Here is a 24,433-nt window from a genome sequence, read left to right on the forward strand (position 1 = left end):
ATGGCCTATTCCGTTTAGGAATCACTATAATTAGGAAATTGAATTTTTACTTCCCTAAAGTTGGGAATGAAATCAATGCATGTTTTCAAGTAAATACAAACATTTACTATTTTACAATAGGAATAAACAACTGCTTGATATTTTGGGAATATGATTTCCGAACGGAATTGGTTCAACGTTCCGTTCCATGTATTTTTGTAATCACTTTGACCATAGACAATAATAACTGAATTTTCTAAACAGCATTTAAATCTCTTCCCTTCCCATCCCTGTAATTGAATGACTGAATCAAGCATATTAACAGAAACAAATTACTTTATTTTATATAATATAAAGTTACGTTTATTACTAAAAATTTTTTGAGATTCCAATATTCAACGTGACAGTTGTTTGTTTGGTAACGGAATGTTTCTTGTCTAGTTTGTCTATCACTCAAAAATCACAAAAAGCGTGATTTGAAGGAATTTTTGTGAACAAAATAAAATATTTTACTCGTGTAACTCGAAAAGCACCGCCAATAGGGCACCAGCTCCGTATTTTTTCAGTTACAAAGTGTTAGATATTTAAAAGGCATGATGGTGGAAGGCTCTGCATTTACCCGAACCGATGTGTTCCAAATGGCAATACGGGTCTGCTTCGTGTCTGCCGTCACTTATTTCTCGATCAAATGGCTCGTCAACCAGATAGACCCGACGTCGAAGAGCCGGAAGAAGGCTGAGGAGCGTGCACGGGAACAGTTACGCAAGTATGTATCGATCGGGGAATACCAGACAGTTTTTTAAATTCCATCGTGCTTTCGTCACTTTTCTAATAATTTCAGAACTAATAACTGCTCACCTAATGCATGTTGCATTGGATATTTTATTTTTGGTTACGGATTAACAATGTTATTTACATGAATTACATGTGTTTTTATACCATGTTTCTCATTAGATACCAATATGAATTTTCCCTCCAAATTCTGTTAAACAAGTTCATACCATTATATGAATCAGGTAAAAGTTTGTATTGTTATAACAAACATTACAGAATGGATATAATAATTTTGGTTCCTTAAGAATGGATTATGCAATTCATTGTAATATTTAAGTGCCTCATAGAGTTTTCTAACCCATGAAACTACTGTATTATCAACTAATTAATTTGGTTTAGTTAATTTAGTAAAACATACTCTTATGAGTATGATTATGAGGTAGTGTTTTACTGTTGAGTTGTTTTATTAATTTCCTTGTAATCGTCAGTAATATATGACCAAATTTGTATCATCATAAGTATAATTACTGAAAGAGTAACCCTCATAGGCCATATTATAGGCAATATCTGGCAGACCAAGCTTTGCTCGGGAAACATAAAAACTTTAAAATGCGCATTTTCCCAGAGATAACACCTAGCTAGATCGATTTTTCGCCCCCGAAAAACCCCATATAGCAAATTCAATTGATATTGTTAGAGCTGTTTCGGAGATCCCCGAAATATATATACACCGTGTTTTTTTTGTTTTCCGTTAATTTCAAGGGTGCATTCCTGAGCTTAAATCAAGTAACTTTCTCAAAGACACCGATATTCTAATTAACTCCATTTTGGAGATAATTAATAATTTATTTTTTTCCTATAAGGCCTCTACAAGCGTGTACACTTGCCTTAGGGCCGGTTTACATATTGATTAGTGTTTAGAATGAGTTCATACATTTGCTACTAAACTTAAGTACAATCTCGGTCGATCGATGTTCGAAATGACATTGATATGTCACAGATTTCAATTGTTTGGTTGAGTTAAATGTAATGCCCGTGTTACAACAACGCTACATTTAATTACTTTTTAAAATTATATTTTTGTTTTAAAAAAAGCAAAAAAAAATTTTTTTTTTGAAAATTAACTATGCCATTTAGTTCTCTTAAACGTTCTTAATCATACCCCGAAGTTAACGGAATTCAATAAAAACACGGTGTATAAATAAACAAGAATTGCTTGTTTAAAGGTATAAGATTTGTAACTTGAACAGAGATTTGAAAGAGGTTTTGCAATTTATTACATGTTACAGGCTTTTCAGCCTTTTCATCCTGAATTGGTATTTTGTGATTTTATTTTGCATCAGAGTATGTCCCTCAATTCAGTGTGCCTCTTGGCAAAGGCCTCCTCTAGCTGTTTCCACTGTACTCTATCGCGGGCCACTCTTCTCCATTTGAAAAGAAAAAAAAGGCTAATATAAAACATGTTACAGGAGTTTTTTAAATGCCCCCTGACTTTTCAATGAAATATTATCCATCTTAAAGTTGATCTAGTGTCTGCATTATGTAATATTTATGAGTACTAATCTATTCATATAATGATTTATTAACACTGTATGTGGCTATTTGTTTGAGCATGTATGTATAAATCTGTTATTAAAAAATCTAACCCTTAACTATTATAGTATGTATGAATTTGAATACTACTTTCACTAATATTATGGTGCTGCATGGCTGAGTCTGTAGAAATATATGTTGTGCAAATCACATTACTTCAGTTTATAATTATATATCATATTGGTATACTTTACTTATTAATTTTAACCACATTATTTATATACAACTTTTAATATTGACATCTATCGGACAATTTTTTTAAATGTAGTAACTTTATTATTTTCTGAAACTTAAAGAAAAATTTTCTAGAGAAGCTATATAACCATCTAATTATCATAAAAATATCATAATCTTAAATTTGTTAAATCTTTTTTCATTCATCATCTCAGCCATAAGACGTCCACTGCTGAACATAAGCCTCCCCCTTATAATCTTTTTTCATTATATTTATTCTATATCTATGTATCTGTATGAATGGCCACTATACAGTCCGTGCATTTAAGGGTGTCTTCCAGAGCGGGGCTCGGCAGCAAGCACGCCATCCAGTTGGACAAGCTCACCGACCACGAGATGATCATCGCCTCGCAGCTGGTGGTGCCCGATGAGATCAATGTGAGTAACACTATTGCCACCGCTGCCACCATGTCACAGTGTAAAACTTAACAGTGCTCCGACGGCCTTTGACGTGTAATGAGCTACTATAGTACATTTTTTTTAGCATTAGAAAGAACTTGCAAGAAGGTAAGCGATCTTGACATGTCTTTTAATTGAAAAACGCTTTATAAAAATCAGTAACTATTACTTATAAAAGCAGAAGAATATAAATGATCGTATTAGATTCATAAAGGTGACATATTTGCCGTAACTTATTTTTAAAATGTGTTTTTCAATTAAAAGACAAATCAAGATTGTTTACCTAATTTCTAATGCTAAAAAAAACGAACTATAGTTGTAGTGTAACACAACTTGCTGACGAATCCAGCAACATAAAAACTAGTTTGATGTATTCAAAAGGTACTTAAATACAAAATACAGTACAGTCAGCAGCAGAAGTCGCTAAGTAGGTGTTCAAAATTATTACCTTGACGCGACTTTATTGTTAAGAGAATAAGAACGTGTCAAGGTAATTTTAAATTTGAACACCTCGGCCGCATAGCAACTTCTGCTGCTGACTGTACGTAGCGGCCCCCTTTTTAGGGTTCCGTACCCAAAGGGTAAAACGGGACCCTATTACTAAGACTGCTGTCCGTCCGTCACCATGCTGTATCTCACGAACCGTGATAGCTAGACAGTTGAAATTTTCACAGATGATGTATTTCTGTTGCCGCTATAACAACAAATACTAAAAACAGAATAAAGTAAAGATTTAATTGGGGCTCCCAAACCTCAAACTTGATTTTTGACCGAAGTTAAGCAACGTCGGGCGGGGTCAGTACTTGGATGGGTGACCGTTTCTTTTTGCATTTTTTTCAGTTTTTTTTTGCATTATGGTACGGAACCCTTCGTGCGCGAGTCCGACTCGCACTTGCCCGGTTTTTTTTAAACATCTTTCACTAAATTTAAACAATCACGATTATTTAGCAGTGGCGCTAGTGTGCACGTTGTTGGGTGAGGCACGTATTACATTACTTATTTTTTTGTGAATAAAGTAAATTTCATCTCATTCCAGGTGAACTGGAAGGACATCGCGGGCCTGGACGCCCTCATCCAAGAGCTCCGGGAGACTGTGATCCTGCCCATTCAGAAGCGAGATCTGTTCGCTGACAGCCGCCTCACGCAGCCCCCCAAAGGGGTACTGCTCCATGGACCACCAGGTATGCCTATCCGATCTGCTTACCCCTGGACTTGAAACTTTTTCTAGGGGCTTGAATAATTACCTATACATTCACGCATGGATAATCGTATATAGGGCAGGGGTCGGCAAACATTTTAGAAAAAGGCAGCCAAAACCAGCACCGCTACGGCGCCCTGGCGCGCTTCTTGTTGCTTGTTGTAGTGTTGTAGTGTCGCTTGTTGTTGCTTGTTGTAGTAACGATTTATTAAATGGATAAATAAATACATAGAAACACGTATATCTTAAATTTTACTTCCTTGGACAATGTGAAAACGCTCTTACTTGCACAATAAATGTTAAAATTTTGCTGTTAAAACAATTTTTAAACACTTATTATTTCATTCTAGGATGCGGCAAGACCCTGATAGCTAAAGCAACAGCGAAGGAGGCCAATATGAGTTTCATCAACCTCGACGTGTCGCTGCTAACCGACAAGTGGTACGGCGAGACGCAGAAACTGGCCGCTGCCGTCTTCAGCCTTGCTGTCAAACTACAACCTTGCATCGTCTTTATAGGTAGGAAATTAGACCTTATATCATTTTAATAAGGTGTACAAATATCAGTATTGTTAGAGCAGTAGAGAAGCCGACATGAGCTTCATCAACCTCGACGTGTCGCTGCTAACCGACAAGTGGTACGGCGAGACGCAGAAACTGGCCGCTGCCGTCTTCAGCCTTGCTGTCAAACTACAACCTTGCATCGTCTTTATAGGTAGGAAATTAGACCTTATATCATTTTAATAAGGTGTACAAATATCAGTATTGTTAGAGCAGGATAGAAGCCAACATAAGCTTCATCAACCTCGACGTGTCGCTGCTAACCGACAAGTGGTACGGCGAGACGCAGAAACTGGCCGCCGCCGTCTTCAGCCTTGCCGTCAAACTACAACCTTGCATCGTCTTTATAGGTAGGAAATTAGACCGTATGTTATTGTAATAAGGTGTACAAATATCCAGCATTGTTAGAGCAGCAGAGAAGCCAACATGAGCTTCATAAACCTCGACGTGTCGCTGCTAACCGACAAGTGGTACGGCGAGACGCAGAAACTGGCCGCCGCCGTCTTCAGCCTTGCCGTCAAACTACAACCTTGCATCGTCTTTATAGGTAGGAAATTAGACCGTATGTTATTGTAATAAGGTGTACAAATATCCAGCATTGTTAGAGCAGCAGAGAAGCCAACATGAGCTTCATAAACCTCGACGTGTCGCTGCTAACCGACAAGTGGTACGGCGAGACGCAGAAACTGGCCGCCGCCGTCTTCAGCCTTGCCGTCAAACTTCAACCTTGCATCGTCTTTATAGGTAGGAAATTAGACCTTATGTCATTGTAATAAGGTGTACAAATATCCAGCATTGTTAGAGCAGCAGAGAAGCCAACATGAGTTTCATCAACCTCGACGTGTCGCTGCTAGGGTTTGCAATATCCGTCAAGTTTTCGGATCCGGATATTTCGGATATTAAAATTTGACGGATCCGGATATCCGGATACTTCGGATAAAACGGATCTGTATAAAAAAGTGACTTTCTATGAGGATTGGTTAAAAAAGGCTATTTCCATGGATAGTAGGATTTATTTGAAACTATTGTTAGTATTATGCATTTTTATTTTAGGAGGCCGTAGTCGATTTGTAACCGAAAATCGCCAATAATTAAGTAATTAGAGCAAATTTATTTCTATATATATCTGCTCAGAAGAATTAATTCTAAAGGTGCCTAATAACACCGCTTTTACTTGCGTTTTTTCTTTAATTTGCCATTATAAGCTCACAAAATAGAAAATAGAGAAAAGTTACATTTATGTATTTTTATTATTTTATACCGGTGTGATATAATTATACTATTAAAAAACGTATTTACTTTGCCTTGGAAAAATAGCTATACCTGCAGTCGTTAGATTGAGAAAAATGACTTAGAAAAAGTATCTAACTCATTTATTCAGTCCCCATTACAACAATCTTCCATTATAGCTATATATAAAACTTATATAAATCCAGCTGTAGCACAATTCTTAATTTCGCAAAACTTTTGTAATAAGTTTACATTATCTTGCAGTAATTATAATTACAATCTTCCATTATAGGTATATATAAAACTTATATAAATCCAGCTGTAGCACAATTCTTAATTTCGCAAAACTTTTGTAATAAGTTTACATTATTTTGCAGTTATTATAATTACAATCTTCCATTATAGGTATATACAGGGTGGAAAGGCACGACGATCCTTTCCGCAAAAGGCAGATTGTTTAGCCTAAGATCTACATTTTCTCCATAGAAACTATGTTAATATGGGCAACCGTTTCTAAATTATGGCCTTTTAAACATCCATGCAAAAAACTACTTTGTTCTAACCCTAACAGGTGACAAGGTCAATGAACTTACTAGTAAACAATCTGTATACGACAGGAAATTGTACTAATTTGTTGCTATTCAACTATTCTTAGGTCTGCTTACAACACGGTAAGAATCGTTGCAGGATTTTCGCTTTCTTAGTGGTTCCACTTGTTCAATACTTGAATGAAGTAGTTATGTTATTCCTTAATATTAATAATACTAACCACCATACTAACCACAACATTGATTACAACGACAGTTTAAATTGTGACATTGACAACCACTCAAAAGTACGCAATCATCTTATAAATATCTCTGGTTTCCTTGACTGATAAAAAGGTTTTAGTTTCTTAACACGTTTCACAAAATTATTTTCGAATAATTGGAAACTATCGAAAATAATAATAAAAAAATACTAGTAGGTTGTGTTTGATAGATCAAATGAATTTGCAAAAATGAAATATCTACTAAGAATACATCAAGAATAAATAGGTACTTCTTAAATACCTAACTAACAAACCTTCTTGCGTGGTAGGAAATAGACAAGACGTCTGATGTTTGAAATTAAATTGTCATTGAACTTTACTTATCTAATGTCATATTCTTCAAATAAAAATACCGTTGTTAGATGCTCGTGGTTATTTAAATTAGTGGGATTGTGTAAAAGATATGGTGTACCAAACGGAATGTGAAACTGCGGACGAAATGAGACATTAAAGGCTAATTGCTGCTTTTGACAATCTGCGGAGGAAAAATGAGGAACATTATCAAATATCTAAGTACTACAAAACTCTTCTCTTTCTTCTTCAATGAAATGACATGTGGGCAATGTGCGCGGGCTCGGGTGCGGGCTGCGGCGTACATAAGACACGGAGGTACATTTGAAAACCGTATGTGAAGAGAAGATAGTGTTAAATATTGGCAAAAAGTGATTATCTAAGGAAGTAATAAAATTGTTTGTAATATTTTTGCATTCATTTGATTTATTTGTCATTTATGCGTCATTCATACATCATTGCGATTCTGTCAACGATCGGAAAAAAGCGTAAAGTCCCGAGCTTTCCCGACGGAGATCCTTAACCTAGCTGTCATGTGCACATGCTATAGGGTTATCACCACAGTTAAAAAGTAGAAAATTTGGTATTTTTATTTTTTACTCAATTAGCGATTCTTACCATTACCAATCTGCTCTGTATCACTTAAACGACCTAATACTTCCGGGAAGGATCGTCGTGCCTTTCCACCCTGTATAAAACTTATATAAATCCAGTTAATTATAATTACTGCAAAATAATGTAAAATTACTACAAAAGTTTCGCGAAATTAAGAATTATGCTACAGCTTATTAATAACACAAGCACTAATGAGAATGACGTTCCAGGTAGACTACCCAAAGGCGACTGAGCGAAAGCCTGATAACAATTATTTTAAAACATAGTAATAATTACCCTTATTCAAGTCAAGAGGTATGCAGGTGCAGCTACTTTTAAAGTTGTTTAGTTACTAGTACTGTTTAGTTTAAGCAATATTTGTATTTAGTTATCGCGTGATGGCCATGACCAATGCAATATTTAACGGATCCGTGGGATCCGAAATATCCGGATCCTATGAGACGTTGGATCCGAATCTTAGATTCGACGGATATCCGGATAATTCGGATATCCGGATATCCGGATCTCAAACCCTAGTCGCTGCTAACCGACAAGTGGTACGGCGAGACGCAGAAACTGGCCGCTGCCGTCTTCAGCCTTGCTGTCAAACTGCAGCCTTGCATCGTCTTTATAGGTAGGAAATTAGACCTTATGTCATTGTAATAAGGTGTACAAATATCCAGCATTGTTAGAGCAGCAGAGAAGCCAACATGAGCTTCATAAACCTCGACGTGTCGCTGCTAACCGACAAGTGGTACGGCGAGATGCGGAAACTGGCCGCCGCCGTCTTCAGCCTTGCTGTCAAACTACAACCTTGCATCGTCTTTATAGGTAGGAAATTAGACCTTATATCATTTTAATAAGGTGTACAAATATCAGTATTGTTAGAGCAGGATAGAAGCCAACATAAGCTTCATCAACCTCGACGTGTCGCTGCTAACCGACAAGTGGTACGGCGAGACGCAGAAACTGGCCGCCGCCGTCTTCAGCCTTGCTGTCAAACTACAACCTTGCATCGTCTTTATAGGTAGGAAATTAGACCTTATATCATTTTAATAAGGTGTACAAATATCAGTATTGTTCGAGCAGGAGAGAAGCCAACATAAGCTTCATCAACCTCGACGTGTCGCTGCTAACCGACAAGTGGTACGGCGAGACGCAGAAACTGGCCGCCGCCGTCTTCAGCCTTGCTGTCAAACTACAACCTTGCATCGTCTTTATAGGTAGGAAATTAGACCACATGTCATTGTAATAAGGTGTACAAAATGCTAGCATTTTTAGAGCAGCAGAGAAGCCAACATGAGCTTAACCTGAGGGTCTACCGCGAACCGCGTTCGACGTGTTGCCTCTCTGTCGCACTTGTAAATTCGTACGTAAGTGTCGCTGCTAGAGTTAGACCACGAAAAGTCTGCGATTTTGATAGCCCACGCAGTGCAAGTGTTATTTTAAACGTCAAACGTCTATAAGACGTCTAGCCGATAATTCACCAAGTGGTACGGCGAGACGCAGAAACTGGCCGCTGACGTCTTCAGCCTTGCTGTCAAACTGCAGCCTTACATCGTCTTTATATAGGTAGGTATATGGAGACTTAATAGTACTAAAATAGGGTCTATAATCGCATAACAGCTGTTTAGTGTGAAAACCAGTGTCGCCAAACTTACACATTCATATTTAAGTTAGAAGACGGCATACAGTCAGCAGCAGAAGTTGCTAAGCGGGCGAGGTGTTCAAAGTTATCTTGACACGCTCTTATTCTGTTAATAATAAAGTCGCGTCAAGATCATTTTGAATGTCTCGCCCGCATAGCAACTTGTGCTACTGACTGTACATTAGTAGTAACTATCCTTTCTAATAGGGTGTGAATTTCTAGAAAGAATATCAACGAAGGAATGAACGTTTTAATTTTAATGAATGTTAACATTAATATCGGGATTTATATGGTAAAATTAAAAAGAAAAGGATATTAATTGCAAATTAAATTACAACTAAAGGTTAAAAATAAAAATTAAAACTATAAATTTAAAAAGACAACCGCTCTCAGCCGTTGTCGGTGCAAAGGTGCCCATGATGCTCGCATTAACATCTGATTTTCAACATTGTTCACAGATGAAATAGAGTCGTTCCTCCGTACTCGCACGCAGCACGACCACGAGGCGACGGCCATGATGAAAACACAGTTCATGTCGCTCTGGGACGGACTTATCACTGACAACAACTGCACTGTCATCATCATGGGTAAGTCTCTTCCAAGCGACGTGAACCACGTACAGAAATGAATTTTCCGAATGAGTCCAGAAGTTTTAGAGAAACAAAAACAAGATTTTGATTTCGCCGTTTTCCACAAAATTTTCGAGTGACGAAATCGTGCGCTCGAATTTCAAATATCGGCCCAGACCATCAGCCTTTCCAGGCCTCGTAAACTATTAAACTCAATCAAATATTTTCAGGGGCGACCAACCGACCACAGGACTTAGACAAGGCCATTCAGCGTCGCATGCCGGCTGCCTTCCACGTGCCTATGCCTAATGAGTCACAGCGGGAGACGATCCTCAAGTTGATCCTTCGAGATGAACCAGTGGCGCCCTCTGTGAGTATATACAACCGACCACAGGACTTAGACAAGGCCATTCAGCGTCGCATGCCGGCTGCCTTCCACGTGCCTATGCCTAATGAGTCACAGCGGGAGACGATCCTCAAGTTGATCCTTCGAGATGAACCAGTGGCGCCCTCTGTGAGTATATACAACCGACCACAGGACTTAGACAAGGCCATTCAGCGTCGCATGCCGGCTGCCTTCCACGTGCCTATGCCTAATGAGTCACAGCGGGAGACGATCCTCAAGTTGATCCTTCGAGATGAACCAGTGGCGCCCTCTGTGAGTATATACAACCGACCACAGGACTTAGACAAGGCCATTCAGCGTCGCATGCCGGCTGCCTTCCACGTGCCTATGCCTAATGAGTCACAGCGGGAGACGATCCTCAAGTTGATCCTTCGAGATGAACCAGTGGCGCCCTCTGTGAGTATATACAACCGACCACAGGACTTAGACAAGGCCATTCAGCGTCGCATACCGGCCGCCTTCCACGTGCCAATGCCGAATGAATCCCAGCGGGAAACGATTCTCAGGTTGATCCATCGAGATGAAAAATATATATGTAGGTATCTACATCAAATCATAATTTCAAATTGTTACAAAAGGAAAAGAAAATAAAATGAATAAAAGAAGAGAACATAAGAATTACAGAGTCACTAATTTTAATAAAATATAACTATTTATTTTGTGTTCAGATCGACTTCCGCCGCCTAGCCGCAGCGACGGAAGGTTTCTCCGGCTCTGACCTCCATGAGCTGTGTCGCCAGGCCGCCGTATATAGAGTCCGGGATCTAGCCAGGGAAGAGATGGCCAAGGATGAATCTGAGGTACTTATATCCATAGTCTAATAAAACATGCTCTTCTCTTCCCAGAGTGACACAAGGCTACGTCACAATAACATGGCCGCTATATATAGCGCTATCGCATATTATGATATAGCGCTGTCGCATGATGACGTAGGCTTGTGTCAGTCACGTGACCACGAAAAGACGGGAAGAGAGTACCAGGCGGAGTGTATTATTATACCATGCTTATATCATAAGAATTTATTAACCTTTTGGCCTGTGACCGATATATCCGCACCGCAGGCCCAACGCCAATGACCGATATATCCGCACCGCAGGTCCAACGTCAAGGACTGATTAATACGTTACAGACCACAGAGCAACCTAGACCTATGTGCATATGCATAAAGTTCAATTTCAGTTTTGACACTTCTGTCGTGGCGTCCGAGTGACAGCTTTTGTGTTTGACACGGCGTCGAAAAGGTTAAACATTCAAAAATATTAGGCATTATCTGTTTTCTTCATAATGTTATACATTTATTTATATTTAAAAAGTAGGATGTGCTTCTAAATCAGGCACTTGAAATTTGAAATGATTTTAACTAAAACGATTCATGATTATTTCTTGAATGTGGTGTATTTCGTCAGGTGACAAGCAAAAGTCACTAACTCTTAAAAAAAAGCAATAATCGACCTTCTTTTAGTACTACAGTACATGGTTCACTATGGCTATGAACTTGTGGTGGTACTTAGTGACTTTTGCTTGTCACCCGACCATTTTATCTTCATAAATGGTATGATTTTAAACTACACGTTTACTTATGCGGACTTTCTTGTCCTAAACGGAACCAAATATATATATATCTCTCTTTCTCCCTTTTCTAAGCTTCGGGTGTAGGCTTCCTTCATTATACGCCATTCGTCACAGTTCTGTGCAACCTGGAGCCACTTTTTCCCCGCAGTCCTTTTGATGTCGTCGTCCCAACGCATCTTTCCAACCAAATATCTATAGAAATCGAAACAAATTCGTCCAATAAGCAATAATACGCGTAAAAGTAAACCTTATAGTAAGTCTCATATGGCGGTCGTATTCGTCAAAAACAAATCGCTGGCCCAATATTACACGGTTCTATGTTTCACTTTTATCGAACTGAAATTTGAACATTGTCCTAGTGACATTAAGTCGAATTTCAACTATCTTGAAACATAGAACCCTGTAATATTGGGCCAGCGAAATGTCAACTATGTCAGCCGCAACTTAAATGATCTGAACACAAAACTTGTCATCCACAGAAATCCGGCAAATCCGAGGAAGACTCTGACTCCGAATACCACGACGCGATCCGGCCGATCACCATGGAGGACCTTCGCCTCTCCCTCACCAAGCTTAAGGAGGCCAAGATACAGTGCGGAGCGCTGCCCCCTAGCATGCGGATAGAGTTGGACTAGGTAACATTTACAATTCGGAGGTCTACAAACCTACAGGCGAGGTTTCGGAGGTTCCCGCAACCCCGCCTACGAAGCGCGCGGCGGAACACCCCAGGGGATTCAGTCCGTGGAAGTCGGAAATACCCACTGAACTTCTCCCGGGCCGGTGGGATCCATAAAGGATTCCCCTGGGTCATCAAAAAAAAGTTAACATTCACAATATTCATATTTAATTACACAAACGGGTCTATCGCGATATAATTTCATTGTTTTTACCTTTAATTCCGATGTTTCAGCTGAGTTGCACCAGCTGTGGTCACGGAAAGACTGTCGGAATTAAAGGTAAAAACAATGAAATTATATCGCGGTAGACCCGTTTGTGTAATTAAATATGTGTACAAAACGCGAGAGTTTAAAGTGTATAAATTCACAATATTTTCAAATTTACCTCATTTTCAATAATAATGAACTAATGGATAAATATTTTGTTAAGATGTGTGTGGTCCGTTCAACTCGCCGGCACTTAGTACTGCGGTTACAGAGTGCCGGCGAGACGAACGGTACAGAACCAGTCTAAAATGTGTCATCGAGATGCGTAACAAAGGCGCGTTATCGGAGAGCGCACCTACACTGGTTTTTTGAGCGTTGGACTAGCCCGCGCTCAGGTGCCAAATAGAATAATTAAGACCCTTTTTTATAGGTGGTAGCACATGCGGTTTTACTTAACAATAGACAAAGGATCAGCCGTCGGGGCCTATTAGAAATCTACAAACTATACTTGCGACTATCTTTCATCAAGCACTATAAAATCAAGATACACTGCGGGGCGTTGCCCCCTAGTACTTATTACATATCATCTATACAACATATGTTTCGGTTTTTATTTATGCTCAAAAATAACTACCAAATACCAATTATGGCTTCATTTTCAAATTTGAAAACGAAAAATAAAGAAAAAATAAACAGCAGCTAAATGTCGACTTTATTTGTAACAATTTAATGTATATTTTCTTAATTTCAAAATTTATTTATTTTTAAGGTAGATACAAATATTAAAAATGAAAATAAACTAACTTATCTATAAAATAAAAATAAATTAAAACTAAAAACTAATACTAAATAAAATAAAGTAAATTAAAATATATCTAAGAAATTGGGCCCCTTTGGCATGGTGCCGAGGACGCTGGCAGCATTTCCCCGCTGTATTGCTAAGCTAATACGTTGAGCGAGAAAGCTGCCAGCTCTTCGGTCACCAGTGAAGTCTACAATCCTTTTCGAAAGCTCCTTAAAAAGTTTTACAGCACAATTTAATTATTTCCTTTTCAGAACTGTTCGTGCACTGTACTTTGCTGGCTGCTGTCAACTGTCAATATTAGATTAGACATAGAGGCTTCTAACTGTGAAGTTAACTTGAACGGAGTGAGTTTTGTTAACAGGTATTTATGTAGTTATACTAACACGATCCTGAAGCCATATTTTTAACATAACGTCAAATGATGGCCGAGTTTTTATCACTTATCGCCATGGATTAAGATTTGTCAAGGTCATAAATGTTAACATTTTCTTAATTCAGTGAAACAAGAGAAGACCGTGACTGTAAAGCGCTTGAGTGATATCGTTTTTTATCCACAGCGATAAATTATTGGCCACGCAGCGTGATAAATCATGAGTTAAATATGGCAATGATGGGAACAACTTGAAAGGAATGTCGCCCACAATGTTAACTGTCCATCGGTGGACCTTATTACAAAAGGCATAAGGCCCAACGATGGACAGTTCAGAGTGCTGCTGTTTGTACTTTGCAGTAAAGCACATAAAATAAGGGGTCATCCATTAATTACGTCACACTAATTTCTAGGTTTTTTGACCCCTCCCCCCCCTTGTCACACTTGGTCACATTTGGCAAACCCCTCCCCCCCTAGTGTGACGTCACATTTTTTCTACGAAATCGCCAAATCGAATTAAGTAAGTACCTACCTAAGTAAAAAATATTTTTGACGATATAAATATTAGTAATTTTATAACCCAAAACTGCTTAGGAAAGAAAATTAAACGATTAAAAACTATTTTCGTTTTAAAAACTTGTTATTTAAATGTACAGCGAACTAAATAATTTAAATAAATTTTCGGTTACTGATGAAGTTAAAGTGACGTCACAAAGTTTGTGTCTCCCCCCTCCCCCATGTCACAATATGTCACATTTTCTTGACCCCCTCCCTCCCCCTAAACGTGTGACGTAATTAATGGATGACCCCTAAATTCTATAATATTTTGTGCTTCAAAGACTATTATGTGGATATAAAAAGTTGTTAACTTAGTAGGATTGGTAGACATTTTGTGAGCGTTTTTTTTATTTTTTGCCAATTTTATATATCACATATATTTATATGCCACTTGTCCTTTTCATCCTTACAGGAGAAAGTGTCCTAAAATTTCCCTACATTTTTCAAACTTTCCTTTTTGTTACCGCCATACTATGGGGAAATGGTAACACAATAGGAAAAAAACTCTGGGTTATTTATTTAACCAATTAGGATCGAAAGAGTTCGTGATTCTGAGTAGAAATAACACAAAAGTGGCAAAAAAGGTCACAATATATAAAAAACCGGGCAAGTGCGAGTCGGACTCGCGCACGAAGGGTTCCGTACCATAATGCAAAAAAAAAAAACAAAAAAAAAAGCGAAAACAAAACGGTCACCCATCCAAGTACTGACCACTCCCGACGTTGCTTAACTTTGGTCAAAAATCACGTTTGTTGTATGGGAGCCCCATTTAAATCTTTATTATATTCTGTTTTTAGTATTTGTTGTTATAGCGGCAACAGAAATACATCATCTGTGAAAATTTCAACTGTCTAGCTATCACGGTTCGTGAGATACAGCCCGGTGACAGACGGACGGACGGACGGACGGACGGACGGACAGCGAAGTCTTAGTAATAGGGTCCCGTTTTACCCTTTGGGTACGGAACCCTAAAAATGGCAAAAAATAAAAGAAACGCTCTTGTAGTGATGTCATAAAACCATGTATTAATTGTGTTTTATACCTCCAATACAGTAAGGGCAAGCTTGATTGCCCAAAACAAAGCTTTATTCGCAAGATGTTCATATTTGTGAGTAGTGTTGTTGTCCGTTCTATTTCCGAGATGTTGTGAACTAGTAGAAAAAAAGTCAGGTAAAATAGTTCATATTACAATAAAATAGATGTGTCATTTTGACATCTTCTGTGTGTTGAAAGCTGCATGTATCAGTGATAAATTGATAATTATGAATATTATTAGTTCATAAAAATTACTCGATAGCATAGATATAATAGTGGCTTGGCGTCTATTTGTTAGCCTTTAGGCGTCATGTATATTAATGTAATTAATATTACAATACGATTGCCTTTAGCAATATTGTATGCGATTTTTGTGCAATAATATTAATTAGCAATATCAAGTTGTAGCTTTTTGCAATAACAGTTGTTAGGTTTATAGACGCCATGCCATTATTCATTGGAGTTTTGGTGATTTTAAAAAGTTACCAGTGATCAACCATAGATATTATGTAGATAAATAAATAACACCCTTTTGAATAAACTATCATAAAGTAATTTAAACGACGATGAATCTTGTGAATGTTTTTGTAACTGGGTTACCGTCACGCCATTTGATGCTATTCTAGTTCAGTATAGTTCAGACATCATTAGGTAGTTCATTTCAGAGCATTACTTAAAATTGCTTCTTTCTTGAATTGTGAAATATCCAGTGAACTTCTTGAATTTCTTGTCAAAATCACTGTTTCGATCCTAATAGCAAAAAATTATGTCCCAATATTTATTTCCTGTAGTGTTACTTTAATTCAATACAGTTTGTATGGCGGTAACACAAAGGAAAGTTTCAAAATGTATGAACAATTTGGACCTCTTTTTGCCTATTGGGATAGAAAGAGCTACAAATAGGAATTGTTTTTTTTGAGAAATTCTCTATAATCTCGTTTCGATAAAAAATTGTTAGCACTGCAGCATAATATTTGGACCTTATCGTCTTATCTTTAAAGTAGAAATTCGATTGAAAGCCAAGTCAGCTTTTGGGCTTTTGTATACACGCTTCCAGCAATAATTATAGATTTTAGATTAGTTTAGCTTCGAATTTATTTTGAATCAAAGGTTTGTGCTAAAAACGAACCTTATTATGTGTTACTTAGGTGCATTTTGGCTTGTTATGTGTTAACTTATTGCTAGCCTAGTGTTTTTAAATCAGACAATACTTTAGGAATGGGCATTTTGAATGTATTTCTTTTCGCTAGAGTTATTTGTACTAAAATATGTTTATGTATTATGTTTTTTGTATAAAAGTTTGAAATATATATACAGATATTATGTATAATAAGTATGTACATTTTAATTAAACTCAATCTATATTGTAACTCACATGATTTACTATTTTAACATTTTAGGGTCCCGTAGCTAAATTGGAAAAACGGAACTAATAGATTCCAAGATAACAAAGGGTTTTTGTATAACTCAACAAGAAAAATATATTTACTGGTTAATAAAGTGCATTATATTTTAAAATATAAATGGATATATTGACCCACCTATTTATTAAACAGTTTAAAATAATAAATATCAACTAAAGTGACCTGAAAAATTGAAAATATAAATTGTTAAAATTATAACAAGTTAAATTTAAAGAAGTTTTACTTAAATTAAAGTGTTATTCTGAGCTCTATTGTATATAAGCTTTGTTGAGGGTATATTTAAATTGAAACTGTAAAAATACGCTTGAAATTTCAGTTACGCTGCAGGCAGTGTTTTTCGAATTATTTTTGTAAGTGAGAACTTGTTGTTAGTTATTTTAAACTTCTATAAAAATGCCATACCGGGTGTGGACTATAACACGAGCAAATAATTAAAACATAGATTGTACTCCTCAAACGGTGACACTTTTGTTCAATAACTTTTAAAAATTATGAAGTATTTAGACTCCCTATTTTTCATACAAAATAAATATCATCTTCAATGGACGCCATCGCCACGCCATATCATTGTGACTGACGTTGCTTGTCACGCCTTAAATATAACAAAATTCGCAATACATTGCGTCTTAGAATAAACTTTAAAGTGTATTAAAAATCAAACCACATGTTATTTTTAAAAGTCGCTGAACAAATGTTGGTCAGTATGAGGAGTACAGCATACAGTTTAATTTTTTGCTCATATTACAGGCCCCACCCGGTATAAATAACACTTGCACTGAGTATGCTATCAAAATCGTTTTTCGTGGTGTAACTCTACTTTTGTTACCAATCCACCGTTTGAATGTATCACTTGTAATGTTGTTAGGATCCTTGTTTTAGCGTTTGCCAATATCGCCATGAATTTAAATTGAAAATGTAAAGGCACTTGGATTTACTAAATTGTCTATGTCGGTTTTTCAACATTTCGAGTAAAGCAATGTCTTGCCGCATCGAAATTGGTCCATCCAAACAGACATTGGCGTCAAACATACTTATCACACCGTCTTTGTGCGTTGGCGGTTATAACGGTCATATTCAAGCAATCGTTTGTATATAAGCTTTCTTGTATATTGCGTGCATTTTATTTATACTTTTGTAGTGAAATACAATATTACGATTTTTTAAATAAATAGGTTAGGTGTATTCGGATAGTTCCAAAAATGAACTTTAACGTGATGGAATTATGAGTAATATACGAACTTATCCCACGTAATTAAGTAATCGAAATTACCCGAATACACCTAATAGCGTGTCCCTTAAAAGGATTATTAAAGTCGCAATATTATAGGGGTGTAGGCTGTGCTTTGAAATTGTTAAGTTATTTAAATGGTTTGAAAGCATAATTTAAATTAATGAGTTGCACAATTTTGTGTGATCCAATTGTTAATTTCTATATGAAAATGTTTTTATTAGTTGCCCTATTAGACTAAGAATGCTGTACAGTCAGCAGCAGAAGTGGCTAAGCGGGCGAGATGTTCAAAAATACCTTGACACGCTCTTATTCTCCTAACAATAAAGTTGGGTCCAGATCATTTTGAACACATGGCCCGCTTAGCAACTTCTGCTGCTGACTGTACCAATGTGGGAGTCCACTATTATATGTAGGTATGTAAAAAGGGTTTTTGTGAGTCAAAATCATACATAGTTTTTTTTTTAAAAAAATTAATTCTTAAAAATAAAAGAATAACATCACTCCTACTCAAAATCGCACCGAAAAATCAACTATATGTTGCTCAATAAAAGCATTCCTTTGCTTTTTTATTCGTATTTCAATCGTGAGTTACTTGTGATTGGCTATTTTTTATTATTTGTTATAAGTATAATTTAAACAGCCTGAATTAAAAAAAAATACCTATTGTATGTTAAATCTAAATTATTGTGTCAAACACAAATATCATGTTGAGCAATATGATGGTTCGAAATCGAGCTTTCTGTAATTGGTTATCTTATTATCTACAAAGTTACATGTTACGAATTATTGGCTATGTACACGATTGCAGCGCTCGGCTGGCGCTTTTGGGGTGTATTCAATATTTAGCAGTTTAATGTCAAATAATATAAATATATGGGCCTACGAATGTTCACATTTTTGCCACGCTGTTGCGTTTGCCACACAAAGCCAATAGGAGTAAGGTGTAGGAATCATAAAATAGTGTAAAATATGTGACCACTTCTCAAATGTAGTGAAATAACAATCTTTGTTATCGTTGATTTGTGCGCAAATATTTATTGTGTAAATAAAAGCAATTATGAATGGATAATATGTTTTCATTATTAAATACTTGAAATTATAGACCATATAGAAAAAACTACATATACTGCTCACTCCATACATCAGTTTTGGTACCAAAATGACTATTATTTTCGTAGTCGACTTCTAGCATCGAGTAGCGGAATTATCAGTACTGCTACTTGTAGATTAGCGGCGAGTGCGGCGACCGAAAAGTCTAATGCTCAACAATTTTCAGCTAATATTATAAACGGATTACTTAACCGTAACTGTATTTTCAACTCCTGCTTCTATTATTAGTTGTAAATTGTTGTTCAATATAATTTTCGTGAGTCGCCACACAAGAGACATCTAGTATCGAGTAGCGGAACTGATAATTCCGCTACTCGATGCTAAATGGGGACTGTGAAAATAATAGTCGTTTTGGTACCAAAACTAATGTATGGAGTGAGCACTCTATTCTTACTATATTTCTCTATGCTTAGACTGAATAAGATCTGCGTCGGAGACCCAACGCGAGTGGCTTTATGAAACGAAACAATTCAAGGAACATTCGATTTCATAAACTTGACGTGAGTGACCTGTTTTAATATTAATATGGCTGAATTTCACGTCCGTTTTTGTCTTTGTCGTCGTCAGGATCAGAAAGTTTTTAATGAAACTTATTCTTACAAATAATAAGTTTAATGTATTATTATTAGGTATATTATTCCGAGCCCACTGTGTCCCACTGTTGGACAAAGGCCTCCCCCCTCTTCCTCCACTCGTCTCTATTTAGTGCAATATCTGGCCAGCCACTCAAGAAGTAGTCCAAGTTATCCCGCCATCGCCGACGAGGCCTGCCGGCTCCCCGGTTGGACTCGTGGGGCTCACATTGTGGGTTAACTTGGCTCACAAGTCGTCCGCCATTCGGCAGACATGACCAGCCCAGTCCCATTTTAACTTAGCCGCTTTCCTAGCTACCTACGTCCATTATTCGAGTCTTAGAGCGCAGATGTACAAAATTAAAAATTTAAGTTGAATAGATAAATTTGAAATAAATATAATCATTACAGGCCCTTCGCCGACTTTAGGGGATACACAGCCTTGTCTCTTAACCGGTTCGTTGCGTATTTCATTTCCGAAAACTTGACTGTGGCGGCGAACAATTATTTCATATCACGACAGGCCTGTCATACGCCACACGTTAAAAACATTGAATCGGTTAAGCAATCGGTGAAATCCGCACCGAAACGGTTAAGGCAAGATAGCTATATCAGAGCATCCCCTAAACTCTTCTTGCGGGCCACACCCCAGTTTCCCAGTTCCATCGGTGCACCACCCCCAACTATTCCCCGCCACATATCTCCATTGCAACACGCAATGCTCACACGTCAGAGCAGGCAGCTTATAGTCCACAGTGTAAGTAGTGCTACCTTTCATAGGGTAATATTTAGTTCCACCGCTCTCTAGCTCTAGAAGCCTGTCAAAGCATTCTTGGGTGTTGTTCGTGTGGTCAGTACACAGTCTGAACTCCCAAAAGCCTTTGTGGTAAGCGGTTAGTTTAGTTGTGGTTTGTATGGTGGAGCCAGGGAGGTATTTGGCGACGATGACGCCGCGGTAGTCTCTGCCGTTGTACTCGTAACGCCGAGGGATTGGCTTGTATGGGTCGCCGCAGAGTCCGCATCTGAAATAAGTTGGATTTTTTATTTGGTCTAAAATCACTACTGAAATTAAAGTTACATATTTGCTTGTCGAGACAGAGGCGAGGAGTGGGAGAGGGGGGGGGGGGGTCGTTACAGAATGTTGGTGTTCCCAGGATGCCTGAAGCCTCTCTAAACAGCACAAAGCCAGTCTGAAGATAGTGGGTAGGCTCCTCCCATCTTTCGCAGTTGAAGGTGCCGGAAGGTGAGATTCAGAGGGGATAATGTGCGCGTTAGGCGTTTTGTCTTTGTCGCCTAAATAGTGTTTAGTTTTAAGTTTATAAAATACATATGTACGTTAGTCTATAAGGTATTTGTAATATGGGCCTTGTTGTCTGATTAAAATTTCTAAATAAATAATTCCCACACCGTCAAAAAAGGTACTCACTTGCCCCCATTGCGATTCCACTGCGTCCCTAACCCTCCACAATTCAGGCCGTTGTCATCATAGTTGGTTGGAGTTTTGAAGCCATATCGCCAAGCGGTTGCGCGGCCTGGCGGGTTCAACACCATGCCGTGACCGAGCACCAAGGACGCGGAATATAGCAGGATGGCCAAGCTAATCTGTAAGTACCGGTGTTTAAATATAGATGGCGCGAGTTGAACAGGGGATCGGACTATCAGTTTGTCAAAATGGCTCGTCACTCGTCAGTATGAAGAATGACAAACGTACGATAGCTTAAAAATAAGTAGGTAGAGTTAGATCAAGAAAAGGCTGCAGCGATTGTGATAGCTAGTGATAGATTGTGCTAGTGTTATTTATGTGTTTATACGTCATAGAAGTTTGACGTTTAAAATAACACTTGCCCTGCGTGTGCTAACAAAATTGTTGTAGACTTTTGTTGGTCTAACTTTTAAAAGTTTGTTGTATTTTGTGTAGTTTCGTATGTTTGCTCGTGAGTCAGTAGAATAGCTTAAAATGCCAAAAAAATCTTATATCCGATTACGTTAAATGTACCTGGGGCCTATTTCTCGAACGGTATATAGTCTAATATTATTCGTGTGTTGTCATGGCAACCCATACGATTTGAGAGTTCGTGGACTAATAATATTAGTCTATAGTCCGTTTTTTTTAGCATTAGAAAGAACTTCGCAGAAGTTCGCTTGTGGTTCTAAATCTGGCACTTTTAGCGGTAACAATTTGAAGTAAATTATATGTATTGACCATGCTACATTAGATAATTCAATAATTATTAACAATTAACGAGCCTGATAAAAACTGCACGCTAGCTTCTGCGGAGTTCTTTCTAATGCTAAAAAATACGAACTATAATATCGTCCGAGGAATGGGTCCCTGTAAGTACATACCTACGTAATAAAAATTAAAGGATACTTACATAATTAATCATCATAGTGACTTCAATTCACAATTTAAAATAAAATACAAATTATCTTGTTAAAAGCACTTTAGAGTTTGTACTTGATGTATTAGCCACGTCAAATTAAGCCGAATTTGGGCAAGCTGCGGAAATAATTCGTGTAGTTTTGAAAATTGGTACAGGCATACCTTGTGGTGTCTAGATAAACATACTAAAAGTCCTCGAGGGTAGGGGGTGTGCTGGGGGTGTAGAGGGGGGTTGAAGGTACCTTTTTTCATATTTTTGCTCATATCTCGAAAATGTGTACGAATTGCATTATAATTACTTCGAACAAAAGTTTTAACATAAAATTTACTACAAATTTGGTTATGTTTATTTTTACTCTGCGATCAATACTTTAGGAGCTACAGGCTGTTAAAGTTAAATAAGAGATAAAAAATAGACGGTTTAAAAAAACGTCGTATTTTCATAATTGTTCATCATAAATAAAAATTTTAATTGAGAATAAGCAAGCTAAATGACCTGCTGATAAAATATAAAAAAGCCGGCCAAGAGCATGTCGGGTCATGCTCAGTGTAGGGTTCCGTAGTTACCCGTCCGCCAAAATAGACTATTTGCCATAACGCAAAAACAGCTGTACCGATTAGGTTCGCTATATTTTTCTCTGAAAGTCTTTACTAAGTTTTACTTTCACGATTTTTTTCATATTTTTTGGACCCATGGTTCAAATGTTAGGGGAACTAAAGTGGAAAACACAACTTTTTTTCTTTCAGATCGATTATTTCCGAAAATATTAAGCAGATCAAAAAATGGTTCTGAAAGACCCGTATTATTTTTAAAAGACCTATCCAACGACACCCCACACTATAGGGTGGAAGCGAAAAAAAATTTCATCCCCTTTTTAATGTACGGCAGCCACCCTAAAAAAATATTTTTTCTAATTTATATTTTACAACTTTGTCAGCGTAACTGATTTATATATTCGTGTCAAACTTAAACATGAAAACTAGAAAAAAATTTTTTCATGGTGGTTGCCCTACATTAAAGTGGGGATGAATTTTTTTTTCGCTTCCACTCTATAGTGTGGGGTGTCGTTGGATAGGTCATTTAAAACGAATAAGGGACTGCAAGAACCATTTTTGATCAACTTAATAGTTTCGGAAATAATCGATCTGAAAGAAAAAAAGTTGTGATTTACCCCTTAGTTCCCCTAACTTTTGAACCATGGGTCCAAAAAATATGAAAAAAATCGTGAAAACATAACTTAGTAAATACTTTCAAGGAAAAATATAGCGAACCTAATCGGTACAGCTGTTTTTGCGATATGGCAAATAGTCTATTTTGACAGACGGGTAACTACGGAACCCTACACTGAGCATGGCCCGACATGCATATGGCCTATTTTTTTATATTTTATCAGCAGGTTGCTTAGCTTGCTTACTCTAAGCTAATTTTTTTATTTGTGATGAACAATTCCAAAAAAACGACGTTTTCTTAAACCGTCTATTTTTTATTACTTATTTAACTTTAACAGCCTGTAGCCCCTAAAGTATTGATCGCAGAGTAAAAATAAACATAACCAAATTTGTAGTAAATTTTATGTTAAAACTTTTGTCTTAAGTAATTATAATGCTATTCGTACAGATATTCGAGATATGAGCAAAAATATGAAAAAAATTACCTTCAACCCCCCTCTACACCCCCAGCACACCCCCTACCCTCGAGGACTTTTAGTATGTTTATCTGGACACCACAAGGTATACCTGTACCAATTTTCAAAACTACACGAATTATTTCCGCAGATTTTTCTAATTTGCTCAGGCTATATGGAATTTCAGCCTTGATATGTTATGAGTGCAATGACTCCCGCACTTTTATATCTGAAGTCTGACTAACATATTAGGAACAAAGGGAGCAGATAATATAATTTCATCCCTTTCTTCCGGTTAATATTCTGGTGTAGGACAAGGATAGAATAATTGTAGTATTTGTCAAACTGTTCCGAGTTCCGAGTTCCTACAGGAAAATTTGCGAATTTTCCTATCTGTTGTTTATTTTAGTGTAGGTCTACATGGTGAATTAAAAATTGTTCCTGAGTTAATACAGTGTGTAAATTCGATACGGACAATAAATTAAACCAGATATAGAATTTATCCATGTAATCATTAATTAAGAAGTTCTTTAGTTACACTTATGACCCCGTACCTATTGAATTTTTGAAAATTTTGG

The 24,433-nt window shown here is 37.3% G+C and overlaps 2 protein-coding genes across 2 annotated transcripts; one reads left to right on the forward strand and one right to left on the reverse strand.

Moving 5' to 3' along the window:
* The first annotated feature begins 391 nt into the window (after positions 1-391).
* Positions 392-19,234, forward strand: LOC134672625 (outer mitochondrial transmembrane helix translocase). Its single transcript, XM_063530576.1, has 9 exons — positions 392-745; positions 2,850-2,958; positions 4,016-4,160; positions 4,528-4,695; positions 9,770-9,898; positions 10,111-10,250; positions 10,955-11,086; positions 12,338-12,493; positions 13,799-19,234. Exons 1-8 carry the CDS (start codon positions 573-575, stop codon positions 12,491-12,493), a joined length of 1,152 nt encoding a protein of 383 aa, XP_063386646.1. The 5' UTR covers positions 392-572; the 3' UTR covers positions 13,799-19,234.
* Positions 19,235-20,439: 1,205 nt separating this feature from the next.
* Positions 20,440-22,237, reverse strand: LOC134672840 (uncharacterized). The gene is made up of 3 exons (XM_063530794.1): positions 22,223-22,237; positions 21,274-21,449; positions 20,440-20,869 (listed from the first exon to the last, which is right to left on the reverse strand). Exons 1-3 carry the CDS (start codon positions 22,235-22,237, stop codon positions 20,440-20,442), a joined length of 621 nt encoding a protein of 206 aa, XP_063386864.1.
* Positions 22,238-24,433: the final 2,196 nt, after the last annotated feature.

The sequence above is a fragment of the Cydia fagiglandana genome, chromosome 17, assembly GCF_963556715.1.
Source record: "Cydia fagiglandana chromosome 17, ilCydFagi1.1, whole genome shotgun sequence".
NCBI lineage: Eukaryota > Metazoa > Arthropoda > Insecta > Lepidoptera > Tortricidae > Cydia > Cydia fagiglandana.

Bases quoted from the DNA above. Each gene is read 5' to 3' on its own strand.
- LOC134672840 (XM_063530794.1), bottom strand. The intron at 20,870-21,273 runs GTGAGTACCTTT...AACTTATTTCAG, and splicing joins TGGAATCGCAATGGGGGCAA to ATGCGGACTCTGCGGCGACC.
- LOC134672625 (XM_063530576.1), top strand. From the start codon at position 573: ATGATGGTGGAAGGCTCTGCATTTACCCGAACCGATGTGTTCCAAATG. The intron at 4,161-4,527 runs GTATGCCTATCC...ATTTCATTCTAG, and splicing joins ACTGCTCCATGGACCACCAG to GATGCGGCAAGACCCTGATA. The intron at 4,696-9,769 runs GTAGGAAATTAG...CATTGTTCACAG, and splicing joins ACCTTGCATCGTCTTTATAG to ATGAAATAGAGTCGTTCCTC.